Here is a 22545-nt window from a genome sequence, read left to right on the forward strand (position 1 = left end):
GAAACCAGTGACTACGACTCATCTGACGTAATAAAAACAAATGTGAAAACCTATGGTAGCCATATTTCCGGAGACTGTCAGTATATACATAAATGCCAAAGTCCCAGCCAAAATGGCGTCTTAGAAGATACACCGAGAGAACGTTCTGTGTGGCCTCTAGTGAATAGAATGCTGGGTAGTTTTCGATGTGTTGTTATGTGCGTCACCGGCAGGGGAAACAGTGGATGGAAATAGTACCGGCATGCACTTCGGCGGAGCAAGGAAGGAAGTAACGTGGGAAAACGGGAGAGGGTAAGTGAATGCGGGTGAGGGGGAAATTTACATTGGAGGAAGTCTTCAGAAAAAGATGCTAGAATAACAATATGGCGGAACAGTAGCCGGGTAACATATGGCTGCTGATGGGGCAATACCGGAAGATTAAAGTAAAGGCTTCAGGCAGCGGCCACTAGAGGGAGCACAGTTCCTAGGTGTCTATGTAAATAGGCTTGTTGCGAGCGCCCCCTTGTGGTAGTTACTAGTAGACACAATTTTGTCATACATTGTTTGGAGGTGACATTAATCTCTTGTGAAGCCGAGAAAAAGGGAGTGCCAAGAGGCCGGACCGTCATCATTAGGCCCCCTGCTGTCATGGTAACCTATCGCCCCCCCACAGTTTGTGTTGTGGGTGAGCTTATGGCGCTTTATGGACCCTCATGCCCGTTCTATCCACAAATGGTCCTGCCAGAGATTAACAGCGGTGTCTATAGTCTTAAACTGTAGCAATTCAATCTATTTCCAGTCGTCGCTGCTGCTGAGACAGATGCTGGCTGTGTAACACAGCTGGCACCCGCCATGTGTGGCGCTATACACCTGCACCCAACATGTGACGCTTATGTACTTCACATGTGAGTGAAGGGTTTGTTCCATTTATGCCACAAATATTCCCGGTGAAGTCGGTGGGATCGACACAGCATTTGCTCAGCGTGAACCGCAACAATACCGGCACAAATTATCCACTGGGGAATTTCTGCAGCAAATCCATCCATGTGAACATGCCCTTATGTGACGACACACCTTTTAATCTTAATTATCCAGACGTCTATTTTCCATAGGCCAGGAGGCATAGACTGTTATCTTTATGTTGACTTTTGAATTTGTGATTTTCTTTGGTTGGTCAAGAAGCATAGACTATTGTTCTTGGGAGCCTGGATGTTGTTGTTTGTTGTAACTTATTGTCTGTCATCTCTGGAGGACAGGGACTCGGGGTCATGGAACAATACATGTTTGTTAATATGTTGATTAGACAATGTACCAGGAGAGCTACAGTAGTTTGTTGACCTGCAAAACAGAGAGGAAGGAACTATGCAGATTGATTAAATACTCAAACAACTCATTCCATCTCCCCCTGGCCTGTGGATGATAAGCCACAGATATGGTTATTAAAAGGGATTTCTATCGTTCTAGCTCCATATAGGAACACCACCAGGACAACATGGCTCCATCCAAAGGGACATAGATTTTAACTTCTACAGGATGACAGCTTAGGGTGGTTTCACATTAGCGCTTTTTAAGCGCACGCACGGCCGGGGGTAGCTCCGCCCCTGAGCCGGCTCTCTGCCCGGCGTGCCCGCCCCTTGCTTGTAGCGCCGCCTCCTAGCGCACAGCGGCGCCTGCGATCGGCGCACCCTATCTTTAGCATAGGGTGCGCAGATCGTGCGCAGGCCGTGCGCTAGTTGCGCTTTGACTTGCGCTGCGCACTTTTGACGGTGCGCCGTGCGCGCCAAAATCAAACTTTTTGGATTTTGGCGCGCACGGCGCACCGTCAAAAGTGCGCAGCGCAGGTCAAAGCGCAACTAGCGCACGGCCTGCGCACGATCTGCGCACCCTATGCTAAAGATAGGGTGCGCCGATCGCAGGTGCCGCTGTGCGCTAGGAGGCGGCGCTACAAGCAAGGGGCGGGCACGCCGGGCAGAGAGCCGGCTCGGGGGCGGAGCTACCCCCTGCCGTGCGTGCGCTTAAAAAGCGCTAATGTGAAACCACCCTTAGGGGATTACTGCCCCAGCTGAAATAATTCAGATCTGCTCCATTGACCATCACTGAATCCATGGATACATTTGAGGAAGCCAGATTGGCACCCACCGGTCATCTGGCTCCATGGCGACTTTCAGAGAAGCCAGGTTATGACCTTCTGGTCACCTGGCCATGTACCTTAATGGACAGTCCTCTTCCTAAGCTTGTTATTACCTCCCCCTGTGGGTTCCTGCCAAAAGTGGTGGGGAAGTCGGCCCTGGAATCCCCAAAGTCGCAGCCGCTCTAATCCTGACGAGTCAGCGGAAGGGTGAGAGCCTGTAATTTGCACCATCTGAGCACCTCCCAGGAGAATGCATTGGAATGATAGGGCTGACAAGTCGATGCTCTTAGTGTGCACTACATATTTATGGAAATGAATAAATCTAGATATTCGGGAATAGAGCACACAATTGGATGATATTCTATGGCGGGAGAGTGGTTAGGTGCTTGGTTAACACTCACCTTTCACCTGGCAGGGTCACAACAGGCAAAACTCCTGTGTAGCTATGAAGATAAACAGGTGGTGCCTCCCTGTGTCCGGTGGATGAATTCTCCAGGAGATATTGGATCCAGTTGGATGAGACTGGTAGGATCTACTGCTATGGGATTTACTCCACCCTATGGGTTTCATCCAACTGGATCCAATATTTATGGAAATGTTGAAATTAGTACCCTATGGTGCATTTACGTCTATTAACCGGTGCCACTAATCGGCAACTTGTTTGCTGATCGGCAGATCTTTGATATCCTGATTACAGCAGCAGATCGCACTAACAGTGCACTCTGAATGATCTGTAATGGATCGTTCAGTGTGCATAGGTCGCCATTGTTCTCGGCAGTGCGAGTCCAGTTTATACAGGACCATGTGCAGCAGAAAAGATCATTTCACCAGACAAACGAGCGTTTCGCTCCTTCATCGATTGATCGGCAGCCTGTTTAGCCTGAAAGATTAAACAAAAGGAAATTCACGATCTAGGAATTACTGTGGTCTGTATGGTGTCCAATCCGGCCGCCATGAAGGGTCCATCTCTGCGCATGTGAATCCTGGGGTTGTAAAACTGAACCTTGAATTTCATCTGGTGCAGAAGTAACGATCTAGAAGAGCAGGGATACATAACTCTAGTAACTCTGCTCAGTAAATCCTACAAGCAGCCATAAAGTACTGAGTCGTCTCCTGTCAGCTACTCCTCTGCTGGCTGAGGTTTTGTATGATGGCCAATATACACGTCATTTATTAGTATAGATTCTATTACGTATAACCAGAAGGTGCTGATGTGCTTATGCTACTTTCCTCCACAGATTAGATTAAGTATGAAGGACTCGCTGACCCTGCTGCATAGGGTGAGCGCTCACCCAGACTCTTGCTGCTGGTTCCTGGCATGGAATCCTACCGGGACTCTCTTGGCATCATGTGGAGGAGATAAAATCATCCGAATTTGGGGCAAGGAGGGTGCGTATAATACCAGTTAAAGGGAACCCGTTCTGTCCCCAAACACTATCAATATGCAGGTATGGGGTCAATCTGCAGGTTAACAGTATCCGGTCTCCTTATTGAAAGCGAACTGTATTCCTCCGGCTTTCAGTCATAAAGGCACGGCCTTCGCGGTTTCAGTCACCGCTCAGCACATAGTGAGTGATGGTTGTCAGCATGCTTCAACACCTTGATTGACAACTTCCTCTGCATTGCATCTGTGCAGAGCTGGTTGTCAGTCAGTCCCGGGACGTCACTCACTGAATACTGAGCGGTGACTGAAGCCGCAACTGCCACGCTTTTATGACTGAAAGCCGGTGGCTTTTGGGAGGATTAAAGTTCATTTTCTCCCTATAGCTGCATTTTCAGTACAGCGACCGGATAACATTGTAGCACTATTAACCTGCAGATTAATAGCATTTGGGGACATGACCGGTTCCCTTTTAAACAAGCATTCATGCCATAAATCTGTTACTTTGCTGTCTGTATAAGCCTCAGGAACATTGATCAAGTAGATCGGGAGGGGGCACAATGCCATCTGTATATGGATGGAATCTCACATTCCCGCTCCTCTGATATAAGTAGAGCTAACTAAAACAGGAAGAACTGACTTCTCTTGACGTAGAAGCGTATGCAGTATATCAGGTGGCCATATTGCCCCTCACCATCTTCTTTTCTTGCCTCTACAGGAGATAACTGGGTCTGTAAGTCAGTCCTTGGAGAAGGTCACCAGCGCACAGTGCGGAAAGTAGCATGGTCGCCCTGTGGCAATTACTTGGCCTCTGCCAGTTTTGATGCCACCACTTGCATTTGGATGAAGAAGAATGATGACTTTGAGGTACAGAGACCTTCAGAAATATATTGCAAGCCAGAATAATTACATAGCGGGTTTGCTGAAGAGAATTTCTGCAGGGAAATCTGAGAAAAATTGTGCAATTTTTTATTTGTTTTTAATCCTTTCCCGACATGCACCGCATATATACTGCACCACGGGAGTCGCATTTCTGCAAATTGCCATAAATTTATGGTGCCGCGATCGTGCGGGCTCACGCTGATCAGGTGCGGGTGTGAACTCTATGTGAGAGCTGACACCCTGCAGCAACAGAGCTGGACATTTAACCCCTGGCATGCTGCTGTCAATAGTGACAGCGACATCGAGGAGCATCGCAGAGGGAGTGAGCTCTCTGTCTGCTCCCATTGGCACAACGCGATGTGATCGTATTGTGCCTACGGTCTCCATGGTGACCTCTGGCTGCATTTCTGTAGTTCACCGGTGTTTGTCTCCAGAAGCACAGGCTGGGAATAGACATACTGGTGGCTACCACATACTGGGCACTACAATAGCAGACTAGCAATTTTCACTCAGTAACATCCACTGCTGTTTGTTTCTGGAAAACATCCACACAGCCACATATGGGGTATTTCTACATTCAGCAGAAATTGTGGGACAAATTCTGGTGCTTTTTTACCCATTTCCCAGTGTGAAAATGTAAAACGTGGGGCTAACACACAATCTTGGTGGAAAAATGTAAATTATTTTTTCTTCATTGCCCAATGTCTGTGACACGCCTGTGGTGTCAATATAATCACTGCATCCCTAGATGAATTCATTGAGAGGTTTAGTTTCTAAAATGGGGTCACTTATGCGGGGTTCTGCTTTTCTGGGACCTCATGGGCTCTGCCCATGTAACATGGCACCTGCAAATCATAACAGCAAAATCTACACTGTAACATGGCGCCCCTTCCCTTCTGAGCTTTGCACCGTGCCTCAAAAGTTGTTTTTCTCCACATTTTAAGTATCGGCATACTCAGGAGAAATTGTACAACAAATTGTATGGTCCGTTTTTTCCTGTTATCCTTGTGAAAGTAAAAGAAATTGGGTCTAAAAGAAAAATTTTTTGAAAAAAGTTAAATGTTTATTTTTTCTTTCCACATTCCATTAATTCCTGTGAAGCAAGTGAAGGGTTAATAAACATCTTGAATGTGGTTTTGAGCACCTTGAGGGGTGCAGTGTTTAGAATGGTGTGACTTTTGGGTATTTTCTATCATATAGACCCCTCAAAGTGACTTCAAATGTGAGGTGGTCCCTAAAAAAAAAAATGGTTTTGTAAATTTTGTTGTAAAAATGAGAAATCGCTGGTCAACTTTCCACCCTTCTAACTTCCTAACAACCAAAAAAAAGTTTAAAAAATTATGCTGATGTAAAGTAGACATGTGGGAAATGTTATTTATTAACCACTTTGTGTCACACCTCTCTCTGATTTAAGGGCACAAACATTCAAAGTTTTGAAATTTGCAAAATTGTAAAACATTTTTTTCACAAATAAATGCAAGTCATATTAAAGAAATTTTACCACTAACCTGAAGGACAATATGTCACAAAAAAACATTCTCAGAATCAGCGGGATCCGTTAAAGCGTTGCAGAGTTATTACAACATAAAGAGACAGTAAGAATTAAAAAAAAAAAAAAAAAAATATGGCCTGGTCATGAAGGGGTTAAATTAGATCATGCTGCTTACTTCATGGTGAAAAAATGTAGTTTAAAAAAAAAAAAAAAGACTTCGCTCCCCAGGCTTTTTTTTTTTAAGTTATTTTTGCCTGGTCGCTTTCTGGTCCCTCCATCATCCGATCCTCCTGGGATGATGTCCAGTTCCATGTGACAGCTGTGACCCGCTATTGATGGACAGACAAGACGCCATCGCAGGAGGCAGGCGAGGGACCGGGCGGGAGTGAGAAATGAGTTGGGAGATTTTTTATTTTTTTTTTTCTTTGTCAAGATCTGTGGATTTTCATGTAGGATCTGTGAGTTTTGTTGTGGACTTTCCCACTGAAGTCAACGAGGAGCATAGTGAAAGTAACCTTGACCATCCTGCTTAATCCACAGCTTATGTGCAGATCCCTATGTGGACTTACTGCTACTATAATATTTTGCTGATATTCCACTCACAGGTCCAGACTGATTCCACAGCGTTTCCGATACTTGAGGCTTTATGTGATGGCATAACTTGTGCCGGTGTTCCTACTTAGAGATCTGTGTTCTTCCTTTCAGTGTGTCACCACCCTTGAGGGACATGAGAATGAGGTGAAGTCTGTGGCCTGGGCGCCTTCTGGTAGTCTGCTTGCAACCTGTAGCCGTGACAAGAGTGTGTGGGTGTGGGAAGGTGAGCTCAGTTATACAACTAGCGGACATGATGCGACTATTAATATTTATGAGATTGGAGCAGTTTCCTAAACCTTCTTACTATGATTATTTTTTACTATGAGCCTAAACACTACCAGGCAGGTAATTATTATTATTATGCATTTATATAGCACCATTTATTCCATGGCGCTTTACATGTGAAAAGGGGAAATATAGACAAATATAATAAACATATGTTAGACAAGGGACACACAAGTACATAAGGAGAGAGGACCCTGCCCGCGAGGGCTCACAGTCTACAGGGATGGGTGAGGATACAGTAGGAGAGGGTAGAGCAGGTCGTGTGGGGGTTCAGTAGACCGAGGATCAATGCAGGCTGTAGGCTTGTCGGAACAGGTGGGTCTTCAGGGTCTTCTTGAAGGTTTCCGTGGATGGTGAGAGTCTGATGTGTTGCGGCAGAGAGTTCCAGAGTATGGGGGAAGCACGGGAGAAGTCTTGTATGCGGTTGTGGGAAGAAGAGATAAGGGGGGAGTAGAGAAGGAGATCTTGAGATGATCGAAGGTTGCGTGCGGGTAGGTACCTAGAGACAATGTCACAGATGTATGGAGGAGACAGGTTGTGGATGGCTTTGTGTGTCATGGTTAGGGTTTTGAATTGGAGCCTCTGGGCAATAGGAAGCCAGTGAAGGGCCTGGCATAGGGGCGAGGCTGGGGAGTAGCGGGGAGACAGGTGGATTAGTCGGGCAGCAGAGTGTAGGATGGACTGGAGTGGTGCCAGAGTGCTAGAGGGGAGGCCAGAGAGTAGGAGGTTGCAGTAATCGAGGCGGGTGATGATAAGAGCGTGCACTAGTGTTTTTGTGGTTGAGGAATGAGCGGATCCGGGAAATATTTTTGAGTTTGAGGCGGCAGGAGGAGACGAGGGCTTGGATATGTGGTTTGAAAGAGAGCGCAGAGTCGAGGATCACCCCAAGGCACCGAGCGTGCGGGACTGGGGAAAGAAAGCAGCCATTGACATTTATGGATAGGTCTGGTGGAGGGGTAGAGTGAGATGGGGAAAGATGATAAATTCTGTTTTGTCCATGTTCAGTTTGAGAAAGCGAGCAGAGATGAAGGCTGACATAGCAGACAGACATTGTGGGATTTCAGTCAGTAAGGAGGCGAGGTTGGGTCCAGATAGGTAGATCTGCGTGTCATCGGCATAGAGGTGATACTGCAAACCATAGGATTCTATGAGCTGTCCCAAGCCAAAGGTGTAGATGGAGAATAGTAGGGGTCCTAGGACAGAGCCTTGCGGAACACCAACAGACAGGGGGCGAGGTGAGGAGGTGGTGTGTGAGAGGGAGACACTAAATGTTCGGTCTGTTAGGTATGATGAGATCCAGGATAGGGCCAAGTCTGTGATACCAAGAGATGAGAGAGTCTGTAGCAGGAAGGAATGGTCTACGGTGTCGAAGGCAGAGGACAGGTCCAGGAGAAGGAGGACAGAGTAGTGTTGCTTGCTCTTGGCGGTTAGTAAGTCGTTAGTGACTTTAGTTAGGGCAGTTTCAGTTGAGTGATGCTGTCGGAAGCCAGATTGTAACCGGTCAAAGAGGGAACAGGAGGAGAGGTGGGAGGACAGTTCAAGATATACATGCTGTTCCAGTAGTTTTGAGGCGTAAGGGAGAAGAGATATCGGGCGATAATTAGACACAGAGGATGGATCAAGGGGGGGCTTTTTGAGGATGGGTGTGATTAAGGCATGTTTGAAAGATGAGGGAAAGACACCATTTGTAAGTGAAAGGTTGAAGAGGTGTGTTAGAGATGGGATGAAGACTGTGGCCAAGTTAGGGATGAGGTGAGACGGGAGTGGGTCGAGGGCACAAGTGGTGAGGTGTGATCTTGACAGAAGGGTGGAGAGCTGATCTCTAATTACCTGTTTTCTTCGACACCAGTTCAGAGTGGTCACTGACCGCTCCTGCCAATAATTCAGCTGCAGGACCTCAGTAGAGCAGCTTTCTCTTCTGTGCTGCTCTGTTGATGGGATGTGACTGTCGATGTCAAGCTGACTGACAGCTAGCTCCCGGCAGTTAGGCAGCAGGGAGCCGGCTGTCAATCCCGTCCCATCAACAGAGCAGAGTGGAAGAGAGGCCGCTGCTCTGTCGACGTGACGTCAGCAGAAGCCACAGAATCGCCAGGAGGAGTGGTCTGTGACTGCTCTGTTTTGGCTGACACTGGTGCCAGGCAGAACAGGTAGATAGGCAGCAACTACCTGACTGTTAGTTCTTAGGCCCATAGTAAAAAATAATGTAGTCCTGGTTTACTCCTTGAAGGCCAAATGCATGTTTCACTGATAAAAATCGTTTGTCTTTCTTTTGGTTCCTTGATGCTTGGGACAGAATAGTGTCTGTTATCCAGACAAGATGTTCCCCTCGCGCCCCTCTTCCACAACCTGGACTTTCCAACAGGAGTAAAAAATGAGGTTTTGTTATGTTGGAGAGCCACAGAGGATTTTTGCGTGCGTGCATCAGGTTTTAGGGGGGCATTCAGCCTCATTCTTTCATCCCTGGAACCCCAATCTCATGGATGTCGTATCTGCATTGGTCCTCACACAGCAAAATTTCCACTTCACTTGAAATTCTATCTCTAAACAAATCACTAATCTATAGGTAGTTCGTCTTGTTAGTACAGATTACAGGCTCTGTTATCATAATTGCAACACCAAGAAGGAAAAGTCAGGGAATGATGGATAGACATGTAAGTGATGGAAACGACATTTGCAAAACCTTTTCATTTATTCGGTATGGAGCAGAAATCCCCTCACTTACATGTCTTGGCTGCTATCAATGAGGGCAGTCTGAGGAAGGTTCTGCCTCACTGAATGCACATGGGCAAATCATCAAGATTCACTGCTGGCAGCTTCCTCTGCAACTGCTGACCAATGACGTCCCTGAAGTGCTCAGGGGACAAGTCTGTACATGCTGTAGGCCATCATAGCACATTTAGGCTAACCACAGTATCATGAGCAACATGCAGTCTGGGGTTGTTGTGGTGAAAAATGGCTCGTGAGACACAGTAGAGAAATGGTCGTACCACGTTTATCGACGTCTAGCAGAGAACACAGGAGCGCAATTTCACTTCACTTCTTTCTCAAAAATATGGCAAACGTTCTCCAGCGACCTTTCGTTGTCATCAAAAGCCCATCCTAGCTGCTCCTCCACAGACTCGCTTCTCGTGCTCTCTGGTGTTGTGCCCGCTGCTCGCTGGAAGGTAAATCTGCGGTTTGCCCCACCGAGTGATACTGTGAGTGGCGCTCAGTTTAGGACAATCTCTTTACTGCATCGCTGTAAATGACACACTTTTTCCAGCTTTATGATTTTTTGATAAATGAACCTTCAGTGCAATCGTGTCACGCTGCCCATGATATCGGTAAATGGGTGACGACTTGGGTACCGTTATTCTCCTTTCCACTACATACACATGTAAGTGAATCCTTCTTGTATTTTCTGTTTCCTGCAGTTGATGAAGAGGAGGAATATGAGTGTGTCAGTGTTCTGAACTCGCACACACAGGACGTGAAGCACGTAGTGTGGCATCCTAACCAAGAGGTGAGAGGCGTGGACGTGGCTGGGCGGGTTCTTACACAAGTATGTTCTGTAGCTGGGGGTACATTGTACTCACCAAGAAAAGCATGGCATGCAATGTATAAAGGGCTGTTCTGCTTATAAGAACTTTTCTCCTTTTGGATTGGAGGGGATTTGAAAGCTGAGACCCCCATTGCTTGCCCAAACGGAGCACTTTTGCTCCCATCTGAATGGAACTGCGGTGCGATGGTCATCTGACGCTTTTTCTATTCGACTGATGGAGAAAGCTAAGCGCCGTATTCTGCTTTCGCCAACAGTCCCATAGACAATTAATGGAGTGGGGATTGAGCATGAGCACTGATGCTCCAGTAGGCAATTAAGTGGTCCCATTCTGACAGCTGGGGGGGAGTCTCAAGTCTCAGTGGTTGGACTCCCATTGATCTTGAAGGTGATAACGTCTTGTAACTGGAATAATTTCTCTTAAGTTGCCTCTTATGCATAGTTATTAGCGTCAGCCAGCTACGATGACTCTGTGAAGTTGTACCATGAAGAAGAGGATGACTGGGTGTGCTGTGCCACTCTGGAGGGCCACACGTCCACGGTTTGGAGTTTATCTTTTGACCAAAGTGGGGAGCAGCTGGCCACCTGCAGTGATGATAGGACCGTGCGGATCTGGAGACATATAAGGTCCGAGGAAGAGCAAGGTAATGGAACTCAACTGTATAGGGAACATTAATGGTGGATCTACAAGAAAATCCATTGTTGTAGAGCAGCTGTCATTGGGGAGATACTTTTCTACAACTTCTCAGAGTACAAAAGGTGGATGTGAAAAAGCTGGGTGCTCCAAATTTTGATATCGGTGTGCTATAGTTTTTTTGTGCCAACTATTGGCCAAAAATTAATCTGAGAAAATGTCTCAACTTCTATCAAGATATATCAAAACACAAGCCGAACAAAGGGAAAACTGCTCCAATTCTGTCCGCATGTCACATTAGATAGGAGGACTATTCTTTAGCAGTTTGGGGCAAGTTACTCTTTTGGGTATATGAGGCTTTTGGGGGGCGGCATCAAAAGTCCAGGACTGGGCTGAAGACATGTTGTCCGCTAAAATACAGCAACAGCCTACATATTGCCAGGCTCATAAGAAAGATAAAGAAATCAATCTAAAGACTTTTTCCTCTCTTTAAAACTAGAATTAAAGGGCGTTTTCCAAAAATTGTAAGTTATCCTCTAACTAACCAGAGAATACGGGGATAGCGTTCGGATTGCTGAAAGTCTGACCGCTGGGACCCTAATCAATCTGTAGAACGGTTGTGGAGCCATGAGCATGAATGGAGCAGAGGTGCGCATGGTCCTGCACAGCCCCTTTCATTGTCTGTGGGAAAGCAGAGTAGAGCGCTCCCCTATGTCCATCAGTCCTACAGACAATGAAAGAAGCACAAGATGAGCATGCGTACCTCTGCTGCTTTGAAGGCAGGACTCTGAAAAGCCCCGTTTTTGGGATTGCTCCAGATCCCATTAATCGGACCCCCAGGAATCAGCAAGTTATCCTATGGATAGTCTTACAATTTGGGGAAAATTCCTTTAAAATATGTCTATATTTTGTGCACTGCACTTTTGTGTGAGCAGAATGATTCCTTCTGTTTTTCTCTCACTTTTACTTGAATGTGAAGTTTATTTCTACCCCTTTGTGAGGAAAAACATTGCACATATGTATGAATATTCATGAAACTAAAGTGACTTCCCAAGTGAACGCCTCTCCCCTTTGGAAAGAGCTGTAGAAGGGGGCTGATGAGCAAAGCTTTACTGCATATTTGAGTCCTCAGATTTTAGGAAACAGTGATATTTAGGCTGGTGACATAACATAAAATCAAGTTTTGGTAAATATTAGATGGTATACGAGGCTTCATGTAATCTATGACGAGAAGGTGGCACCAGAATAGGAAGAAACTGTAGGATTAGAGAAGGCTTGTGTGACTGGGCGGACATTATTCAGATCAGTCCTTGACATGAACAATATCACTCATTGACATCAAGGTTTCTTCAGAGACGCATTTCAGGTCCTTGTAAGACCCTCTGTTTTTGTGGCCAACATTCTATGATAAAAGTTTAGAGAAGCCGGCGTACCTACAATATTTAAGAAGGGGGTCTTCATTACTAATGATCATAACCCGAGGCTTGCGCACACTAATGTGTTACCAGAGATGCTCATAACGCCATTATCCTGTATAAATGTCAAGATCGAGCACTCGAGACCAAAAAAAGTGTTCTTGTTTTCAGTTTTTGGTGGATGGCTATTTTTTTAGTAGATGTATGTCACTACATGACTGTACCGCACACGTCGTTTAGAGGTGAATCTCCTAATATATATGTACATATTTCTTTAGGTAAAAAAGATCCCATCTGGAAGTGTGTGTGCACCCTGACCGGATATCACAACAGGACCATCTATGATGTTCACTGGTGAGCATGAGGAAACGTTTCTACTGCTCCACGACAGTTCTGCACCTACTTCAACTGTCTGTGGATTGGCAAGAAGCAGGGAAACATAGGAAGCAGAAAATAACTGCATGGTCAGACTACACAGGGTTTGTTAGTCTGTAACCATGGAGACACATGGGTCTTCATACAAGCTGCAAGCTTTTTTATTTTATTGTAAATGCATTGAAGTGATACATAGCACTGGTTGTAATGGTGCACAGAATATAAGGGAGAGGTGTAGCATGGGGGGTAAGGGAGGAGTGGAGCCGTAAGCAGTAAGGGAAAGGTGGAGCAGTAAGCAAGATGGAGGTAAGGAAGGAGTGGAGCCATGAGCAGCATGGGGGTAAGGGAGAGGTGTAGTAGTAAGTGGCATGGGGTTAAGAGAGGGGTGGAGCAGTGACCCGCATAGTGCAAGGCAGAGGTGGAGCAGTAACCAGCCGGGGCAAGGCAGAGGTGGAGCAGTAAGCATCTTGGGGCGAGGCATGGGTGGCGCAGTAAGCATCTTGGGGCAAGGCAGGGGTTTAGCAATAAGCATCTTGGGGCAAGGCAGGGGTTTAGCAGTAAGCATCTTGGGGCAAGGCAGGGGTTTAGCAGTAATCATCTTGGGGCAAGGCAGGGGTGGAGCAGTAAGCATCTTGAGGCAAGGCAGGGGTGGAGCAGTAAGCAGCATGGAGGTAAGGGAGGAGTGGAGCCATGAGCAGCAGCATGGGAGTTAGGCATCTTTTACACTTACCAGGTTTTTTTGTGGCCTGTTTTGCTGTGAAACCTTATCGTTTTTTCCTTTTGTAACAAATTGGTAGGAAAAATACAGCGATCCGCAAATATGGTGTACCGCAAAAACAAGTTACCGTTGTTTTTGCGGTACCATTGAAATGTATTGCGGCCGTGTCCGTGAAAAATAACGAGCAAGCTCGATATTTTTTCACGGCCGTAAATACGGCCATCGGGACACGGCGCTCTGAGTTTTTGCTGGCCGTTTTTGCGGCCCCGTAGAAATCTATTGGGGCCGCAAAAACGGCCCGCAAAAACACGGCAAGTGTAAAAGAACTCTAAGGGAGTGGTAGAGTGGTAAGCAGTATGGGATGGGGGGGGGTGTGGAGCAGTAAGTGGCATCTGTGTCAGGGAGAGTTGTAGCAGCAAGCGACATGGGGTAAGGGAGGGGTGGGGCAGTAAGTGGCTTCGGGGTAAGGCCTCTGTCACACATAGCGACACACTGGCGATCCAGACAACGATATTACCTTGTCAGGATCGCTGGTGTGTCACTACATAATCGCTGGTGAGCTGCCAAACAGGCAGCTGCACCAGCGACATGGGGGTAACAAGCGACGCACGTCGCTTAGTTACCCACTGTGTACCTTGGTTACCAGCGTGCTGGTGCAGGGAGCTGGTAACCAAGGTACACATCAGGTTTCTAAGCAGCGCGCGACACTTAGAAACCTGATGTGTACCTTGGTTACCAGCTCCCTGCACCAGCGCGCTGGTAACTAAGGTACACATCGGGTTCCTAAGCGCTGCACGCCGCTTAGAAACCCTGCGTTTACCTTAGTTACCAGCGCGCTGATCGCTGGTCTCCCGCCTGTCACACGCAGCGATGCGTGCTGGCCAGCGGGAGACCAGCGATCAAAAAAATGTCCTTGCTATTCCAGGACGATCAGCGATACCCGGCAGGGGGGCCGGTCGCTGGTAAGTGTCACACACAGCGATCTCGCTGGTGAGATCGCTGTTGCGTCACAAAACTTGTGACTCAGCAGCGATCTCGCTAGCGAGATCGCTATGTGTGATGGGGGCTTAAGGGAGAGGTGTAGCAGTAAGTGACATGGAGTAAGGGAGGGGTGGAGCCATGAGCAGTATGGGGTAAGGGAGGCGTTGCAGTAAGCAGCATGGGGGTAAGGGAGGGGTAGAGCCGTGAGCAGTATGGGGTAAGGGAGGTGTTGCAGTAAGCAACATGGGGGTAAGGGAGGGGTAGAGCCGTACGCAGTATGGGGTAAGGGGAGGTGTAGCAGTAAGCGACATGGGGGTAATGGGAGGTGTGGAGCCGTGAGCAGTATGGGGTAAGGGAGAGATGTAGCAGTAAGCAGCATGGGGGTGAGGCAGGGGTGGAGCAGTAAAGCAGCATGGGGCAAGGCAGGAGTGGAGCAAGTAACCAGCATGGGACAAGGCAGGGGTGAAGTAGTAAGAAGCATGGGGGTAAGGGAAGAGTGGAGCAGCGTGGACATAAGAGACTATACCTTATTAGGATTTATAATTTATATACTTGGGTACTTTTCTTAATTTTTTTGGATTGTCACCCTGATATCCTTTGATCACCTTCCACCAGGCATGAGTGGAGCAGTAAGCAGCATGGGGGTAAGAGAAGGGTGGAGCAGCATGGACATAAGAGACTATTCCTTGATAAGATTTATAATTCCATAATTTTTGGATTGTCACCCTGATATCCTTTGATCACCTTCCACCAATAGGAGCCATCTGACAGGTGCCATTGCTACGGCTTGTGGAGATGACGCCATCAGGATTTTTGAAGAAGACACTGGCTCTGATGCTGAGCAACCAACATTTTCTTTGACAGCCCACATGCCTCGAGCCCACACTCAAGATGTCAACTGTGTGGCATGGCACCCTAAAGAACCTGGTTTCCTGGCTTCTTGCAGTGATGATGGAGAAATGGCTTTTTGGCAGTACCAGCGGCCAGAGTGATTTATAATCATATTTCCCTAATCCGTATTATGACTTTTAAATTACTTATGACTGAAAGGAGAAGCATCTGTCCTCATAGTGGCCGTCTGCTCGGCTGTCCTGTTACTTAATAGGTTAGCTTGGCACATGTTGAGGATGGATATGTGGCTCCTTCAGGAGTGAATGCTGACGTGATCCTCCTTTTACTGCTGTGTGTTACAGACCTGTCTGCACTTCAATGTGTCCTTACTCATTTTATGCAAAGTATTAGTTTGTTATTAGCATTTCTAAAATAAAGGATTGCTAATAGATATTGATTCAAGATTCTTTATCGAAACCTGATGACCGGGGGATTAACCTTTTTTCTATCAGAGAATTCTACAGATAGAATTTCTCCACTTATAAGACATATCCTACACTGATCATTTGCTCTAAATTGACTGGTAAATCTGCCAGATATGAAGACGGATTATCGGCTGACTGAATGATCAGGATACAGATGGTGTCCATAGATATCTATGCAGCGGCTGTAATTACAGGTCTGGCAGTGCACTACTAATACCAGTCCACCAAACTGTTCTCACTGCTGGAAGAAGTCGCATCCCTGAACGATAAGAGCAGGGGTGACTGATTCCAGCAGTGAACAGCTCGGTTACCTGGTAGTAGTACACCGTTGGGCTGCCGAACTGCGCTCTCCACTTCGGTTACCAGTGTTTAGAGCACCGCAGGGTAATCATCACTCTGCTGTTCTCTGAACACTGAGCTCTGCTTAGTCAGTGTAACGCCTCATTTAGAGATCTGTAATTCAGGGACGTCTGAATGAGGATTTATTGCTGCGTCTGCAAAGCACATCAGAAGTCTGTAAAGCCTCATTCAGCCGTCCCTGCATTACACTGACTGAGCAGAGCCGTGAAACTAATCCTATCATGTGTGATACAGTCCGAGTATCTGATGCCAGAGCGTGATACAGCAAGCGGCACCAACTAACAGAATTGGCGCTACCGGCCGTCCTCGGTGACACAACTATGTCATTTTCACTTTGGAGCCACCAGTAATGTCTCTGCACTATTATCCTAAACTTTATCCTCTCTTATTCTTTTGCAAAAGCCCAGAAAGGGAGGAGCGATCACACACGTGAGCAGATCACATTTACTGCAGTTGTAAAGCAAGTTAGCAGTCCGCTACGTTTTCATGGCAAATTTCAGCAGCTGCTCTCCCTAATGATTAAAAGTGGAAAATATCAAATCTCTTTAAATTCGTTTTCATATTTTATACCATTAAAAAAAGTTTGAATACTTTACATTTTTTGCTGTCAGGAGGGACATCCTGGAAAAATGCAATTCTGCCATTCTTTCTTGGGTTTCATTTTTATGGTGTTCACTGTGCGTTAAAAATAAATTACCTGGAAACCTGATTGTCCAGGTCAGCCCAATTATAGCATTGCCAAATGGACTTAAATTGAAAAGAAAGAGTGGTGAAAAATTATGAATATTGTAATTAAAAAAAAAGAGCGTTTTGCATTTTCTGATACCGATTGACATTTTTATTTTTCTGTTGTGGGGATAAGTGAGGGCTTGGTTTTTTGTTTTTTTTGTTTTTTTGCACAGTGAACTGACATTTTGATACCAATTTCATGCCCATAAAAAGTAGTAATAAAGCATTCTATTTACGGAGGAGAGATGATAAAAAAAAACTTGCAATTCTGGAGTTTTGATTTTTTTTTTTTGCAGTATTTTCCAGTCAGGCTAATTAATTTTAGATTTTTATAGTTCAGACTTTTATGAAAGTGGCGATACCAAATAGGTTTATTTTAAAATGGAAGGGATTAGAATTGTTTCAAAATATTTTATTTTTTACATTTTGTAGTCCCTTGCGATTATTTGTACTATATACTATGGTATTGCAGTATATAGAGAGAATTTCAGTCTCCTATGGATGAATGAGATCACCGTGATGGGGGTCTTCAGCAGACCTCACCCAGCTATCAATATAATGACTAGGGAAGGGTGGACCAGTGGAAATGCATGTTTAGGAACTAGGTTTGGGTGAACAGTACCCGAACTTCCACAAGAATCTGAACCCCACTGAAATAATGGATACCAGAATTGCTAAGACAAGAAAAAAAAAAATTCACTCTTGCCCTGAACGCTGAATCGAACTTCAGCAGAAAGTCCATGTTTGGCGTTAAGGCCTGAATAGTTAAAGTCCGGTATGAACACCAAACATTTTTTCGGAAGCCTGCAATCGTGACATGGGAATGACTGTGGAATATAATGGTAATATGTAAGCGAGTAAAATAAATATAGCCAGCAGCCACCATCTTTATACATGCAGACATCCTAAAGAGGTAAAAGACAAAGACCCCTCCCTTCTGAGAACAAGGCCTCATTAAGTTTAGACTGTCTGCTGAACCTGCCAATATTGGCTGACAATCTAATATGTAGTTGAGCGAATATCTTGGGTTCCTTGCTTATTCAGCAAGCTATAGAGCTTGCTGAATAAGCTACAGTGGGAACCCGGCTTCCTGGATCGTGCCGGCTTAACAGCTGATTGCCGCTACAGCGGCATGTGTTGCAGCTGTGTCACTCTCACAGCACATGCATGGAGAGCCTGTGTGTTCTGTGTGTGAGACACTACTCTGGCCTCCTCCTCCTGGACCTGTCCACTGGCTTTGACACAGTGGACCATTCCCTATTACTACAGACGCTCTCATCTCTTGGCATCACAGACTTGGCCCTATTTTGGATCTCGTCATACCTAACAGACCAATATCAGCATATGTTCGCCGACAGCACTTCAATAGGGAGATGCACGTTCTAGTCCAATGACCCAATTGGAGCATATACCATCAAATAGAAAGGAAGAACAGCATCCCAGGGATGCTGTTCTTTTCTATTTGATACCTAACAGAACAGATCAGACATTCAGAGTCTCCCACTCGCACACCACCTCCTCACCTTGCCCCTCGGAGTCCCGCAAGATTCAGTCCTAGGACCCCTCCTCTTTTCCATTTACACTGTTATGGTAAATATTTATACTTTGCTTTGATTATTATTTGACAATTAAATTTACCTATATATCTTTGCAAATTCTGTATTTCTCCTACGCCTCATTGGGGGACACAGAGACAGTGGGGTGTTATGCTGCTGCCACTAGGAGGACACTAAGCAAACCAGAAAAAAAAGTTAGCTCCTCCCCTGCAGTATACACCCTCTCGCTGGCTGAAATTTCTCCAGTTCTTACTTAGTGTCTGTAGGAGGCACTTGGGTCTGGTTTCAGACCCCACCGTTTTTATTTCATTTTTGAATTTTTCTGTAAATTTTTATTTTTGTAATTAACGGAGTGAAGGGGTCGACGGTTCCTTTCTACGGCCCGATCTCCCCCAAACCAACAACAGGCAAGCACGTGGAGTAACGCTTCACGTACACTTTTCTGCGACGTTTGGGGCTGATTCCTCTAGCATTGGTGATGATGCTTGAGTCTGGTAATCCACGAATATGAGGGCAGGCGCATGTAACGGAGAAGACTGGACAGCACTTACGTAGGCCCTGAATCAGCCCCATAGCTCTCCATCCCCCTATCATAGGGAGGATCGATTGAGCATGGCCCCTTTTTGAGAACTCCAGCTCTGCTACATCAGCCCTGGAGGATGAGAGCCTGCATGGATGGCCGGACAGCGCTGAGCACTGGAGTAGAGGTATGGGGTCGGGTCCTGTCCCCCGGGAGAAGCGCTGATGTAGCGTCAGCGGCGGTGCACCCCCCATTGCAGCCCCCCCTCCCTCGGCGCTAGCGCGGGTAGCCCGATAAATGTAGTCCCCAGCTTTTCGGCCCGCTAGGCCGCAATTTAAATAGCACCACCCACTAGCGCCACCCTGGCAGCCCACCTCGGGTAGGCTCAAAAACTTTGCCCCTGGCTTTTCCGGCCTACTAGGCCGCAAATTGAATAGCGCCGCTTGTGCTATTGGCGCCGCCCCCTCGCCTTGGCGCCTCTCATCCTAATGAGACGCGCAATCCTAGTCTTGGGGGCTATATCCTTTTACCTAAGCCTGCACTGGATACGAGCTGTGAGGCGAGCATTCTGCCAGATACCGGGTGACACCGCAGGGCCACCGCCATTCCTCCCGGGGGACACAGCATAGGATCGGGTACGCTGCATCTGCCCTCAGATTAACCCCTTACCTACAATGGACGTAATATTCCTTCCATGTGACCCTGGACCTAATTCCCATGGACGGAATATTACGTCATAGCGATCAGCGGCGCCCACGTGGTGAGCGCCGCTGATCGCGGCCGGGTGTCAAATGATTATCACAGCCGACACCCGGCACAATGTGTCAGGGGCGGTCACGGACCGCTCCCGACACGTTTACCCCTTGCACACCGCGATCAAACACGATCGCGGTGTACCGGGGGTTAAAGGGAAGCATCGGCAGGGAGGGGGCTCCCTCCGTGCTTCCCTGAGCCCCCCACAGCAGCGCAATGTGCAGCGCTGCTGCGGGGGGCTCTTGCCCTGCAGGTCCCCGGATCCAAGATGGCGACGGGGGCCTGCAGGGAGCTGACTTCCTCAGTGCCTGCAGAGCGCAGGCATGAGGAAGTCTGCGTCTATGCCTGTGACAGATCACTGATCTGTCACAGTGATCTGTGATGTGACAGATCAGCAATCTGTCACAGGACAGTTATGTCCCCCCTGGGACGATGTAATAAAGTTAAAAAAAAAAAAAAAAAATCGCTAAATAAATAAAAAAAAAATATATATATATATTCCCTAATAAATTCATTTTTTGGAAATAAAAAAAACAAAACAATAAAAGTACACATATTTGGTATCGCCGCATCCGTAACGACCCGCCCTATAAAACTGTCCCAATAGTTAACCCCTTTAGTGAACCCCTTAAAAAATAAAAGTAAGCAAAAAATAATGATTTATTATCATACCGCCTAACAAAAAGTGAAATAACGCGCGGTCAAAAGACGCATATAAATATCCATGGTACCGCTGAAAACGTCATCTTGTTCCGGAAAAAACGAGCCGCCACACAGCATCATCAGCGAAAAAATAAAAAAGTTATAGCTCGCAGAATAAAGCAATGCAAAAATAATTATTTTTTATATAAAATTGTTTTCATTGTATAAAAGCGCCAAAACATAAAAAAACGACCTAAATGAGGTATCGCTGTAATCGTACTGACCTGAAGAATAAAACCGCTTTATCAATTTTACCGTGCGTGGAACGGTGTAAACGCATCCCCCCCAAAAGAAATTCATGAAACGCTGGTTTTTGTTCATTCTGCATCCCAAAAATTGGAATAAAAAGCGATCAAAAGATGTCATGTGCCCGAAAATGGTACCAGTAAAAACGTCAACTCGTCCCGCAAATAATAAGACCTCACATGACTTGGTGGGTCAAAATATGGAAAAATTATAGCTCTCAATATGTGGTGATGTAAAAACTATTTTTACAATAAAAAGCATCTTTTAGCATGCGACAGCTGCCAAATATAAAAACCGCCATAAATAGTAAATCAAACCCCCCGTTATCACCCCCTTAGTTAGGGAAAAATAATAAAATTAAAAGAAAATGTATTTATTTCCATTTTCCGGTTAGGGCTGAGATTAGGGTTAGGGGTGTGTTGGGGTTAGGGTTGGAGTTATAATTGGGGGTTTTCCACTGTTTGGGCACATCAGGTGCTCTCCAAATGCAACATGGCGTCTGATCTCAATTCCAGCCAATTCTGCGTTGAAAAAGTCAAATGGTGCTCCTTCCCTTCCAAGCTCTGCCATGCGCCCAAACAGTGTTTTACCCCCACATATAGGGTATCAGCCTACTCAGGACAAATTGCATAACAACTTTTGGGGTCCAATTTTTCCTGTTACCCTTAGGAAAATAAAAAATTGGGGGCAAAAATATCATTTTTGTGGAAAAAAATGATTTTTTTTATTTTCACGCCCGGGCGTTATAAACTTCTGTGAAGCACTTGGGAGTTCAAAGTGCTCACCACACATCTAAATAAGTTCCATGGGGGGGTCTAGTTTCCAAAATGGGGTCACTTGTGGGGGGTTTCCACTGTTTAGGTATATCAGGGGCTCTCCAAAAGCAACATGACACCCGCAGACCATTCCATCAAAGTCTGCATTCCAAAACGTCACTACTTCCCTTCCGAGCCCCGACGTGTATCCATACAGTAGTTTTCTCCCACATATGGGGTATCAGCGTACTCAGTTCAAATTGGACAACAACTATTGGGGTCCAATTTTTCCTGGTACCCTTGGGAAAATAAAAAAATTGGTGACTAAAAGATCATGTTTGTGGAAAAAATACGATTTTTTTATTTTCATGCCCGGGCATTATAAACTTCTGTGAAGCCCTTGGGGGTTCAAAGTGCTCACCACGCATCTAGATAAGTTCCTTGGGGGGTCTAGTTTCCAAAATGGTGTCATTTGTGGGGGGTTTTCACTGTTTTGGTACATCAGGGGCTTTCCAAATGCGACATGGTGTCCGATCTCAATTCCAGCCAAAAAAGTCAAATGGTGATGCTTCCCTTCTGAGCTCTGCCATGCGCCCAACTAGTCGTTTACACCCACATATGGGGTATCAGCGTACTCAGGACAAATTGCACAATAACTTTTAGGGGCCTGTTACCCTTGGAAAAATAAAAATTGGGGGTGAAGAGATCATTTTTTTGGAAAAAATATGATTTTTTTAATTGTACCGCTGTACGTTATAAACTTCTGTGAAGCCCTTGTGGGTTCAAAGTTCTCACCACATATCTAGATAAGTTCCTTGGGGGGGTCTAGTTTCCAAAATGGGGTCACTTGTGGGGGGTTTTCCACTGTTTAGATACATCAGGGGCTCTCCAAACGTGACATGGCGTCCGATCTGAATTCCAGCCAATTTTGCATTGAAAAAGTCAAACGGCGCTCCTTCCATTCTGAGCTCTGCCATGTGCCGAAAAAGTAGTTCCCCCCCACATATCAGGTATCAGCGTACTCAGGACAAATTGCACAATAACTTTTCCAGTCCAATTTCTCCTGTTACCCTTGGTAAAATAAAAAAAATTGAACCTGAAGTATTTTTTTTGTGAAAAAAAGTTAAATGTTCATTTTTATTTTTTTTTTAAATATTCAAAAAAATTCCTGTGACGCACCTGAAGGGTTAATGAACTTCTTGA

General features: G+C 46.0%; 1 protein-coding gene across 2 annotated transcripts; it reads left to right on the forward strand.

Moving 5' to 3' along the window:
- The first annotated feature begins 118 nt into the window (after positions 1-118).
- On the forward strand, positions 119-15687 carry CIAO1 (cytosolic iron-sulfur assembly component 1). 2 transcript variants are annotated; one of them, XM_073559531.1, is made up of 8 exons: positions 119-291; positions 3349-3499; positions 4210-4358; positions 6571-6682; positions 10158-10246; positions 10725-10926; positions 12610-12685; positions 15163-15687. In XM_073559531.1, the coding sequence occupies exons 2-8, from the start codon at positions 3361-3363 to the stop codon at positions 15395-15397; spliced, it is 1002 nt and encodes a 333-aa protein (XP_073415632.1). In that variant the 5' UTR covers positions 119-291; positions 3349-3360; the 3' UTR covers positions 15398-15687. The 2 variants fall into 2 exon arrangements, with proteins under 2 accessions (XP_073415632.1, XP_073415631.1); XM_073559530.1 differs by lacking the exon at positions 119-291 and adding an exon at positions 612-630.
- Positions 15688-22545: the final 6858 nt, after the last annotated feature.

Source organism: Dendrobates tinctorius, unplaced genomic scaffold (genome assembly GCF_039654945.1).
Source record: "Dendrobates tinctorius isolate UK_male_01 unplaced genomic scaffold, ASM3965494v1 ptg000272l, whole genome shotgun sequence".
NCBI classification, from domain to species: Eukaryota; Metazoa; Chordata; class Amphibia; order Anura; family Dendrobatidae; genus Dendrobates; species Dendrobates tinctorius.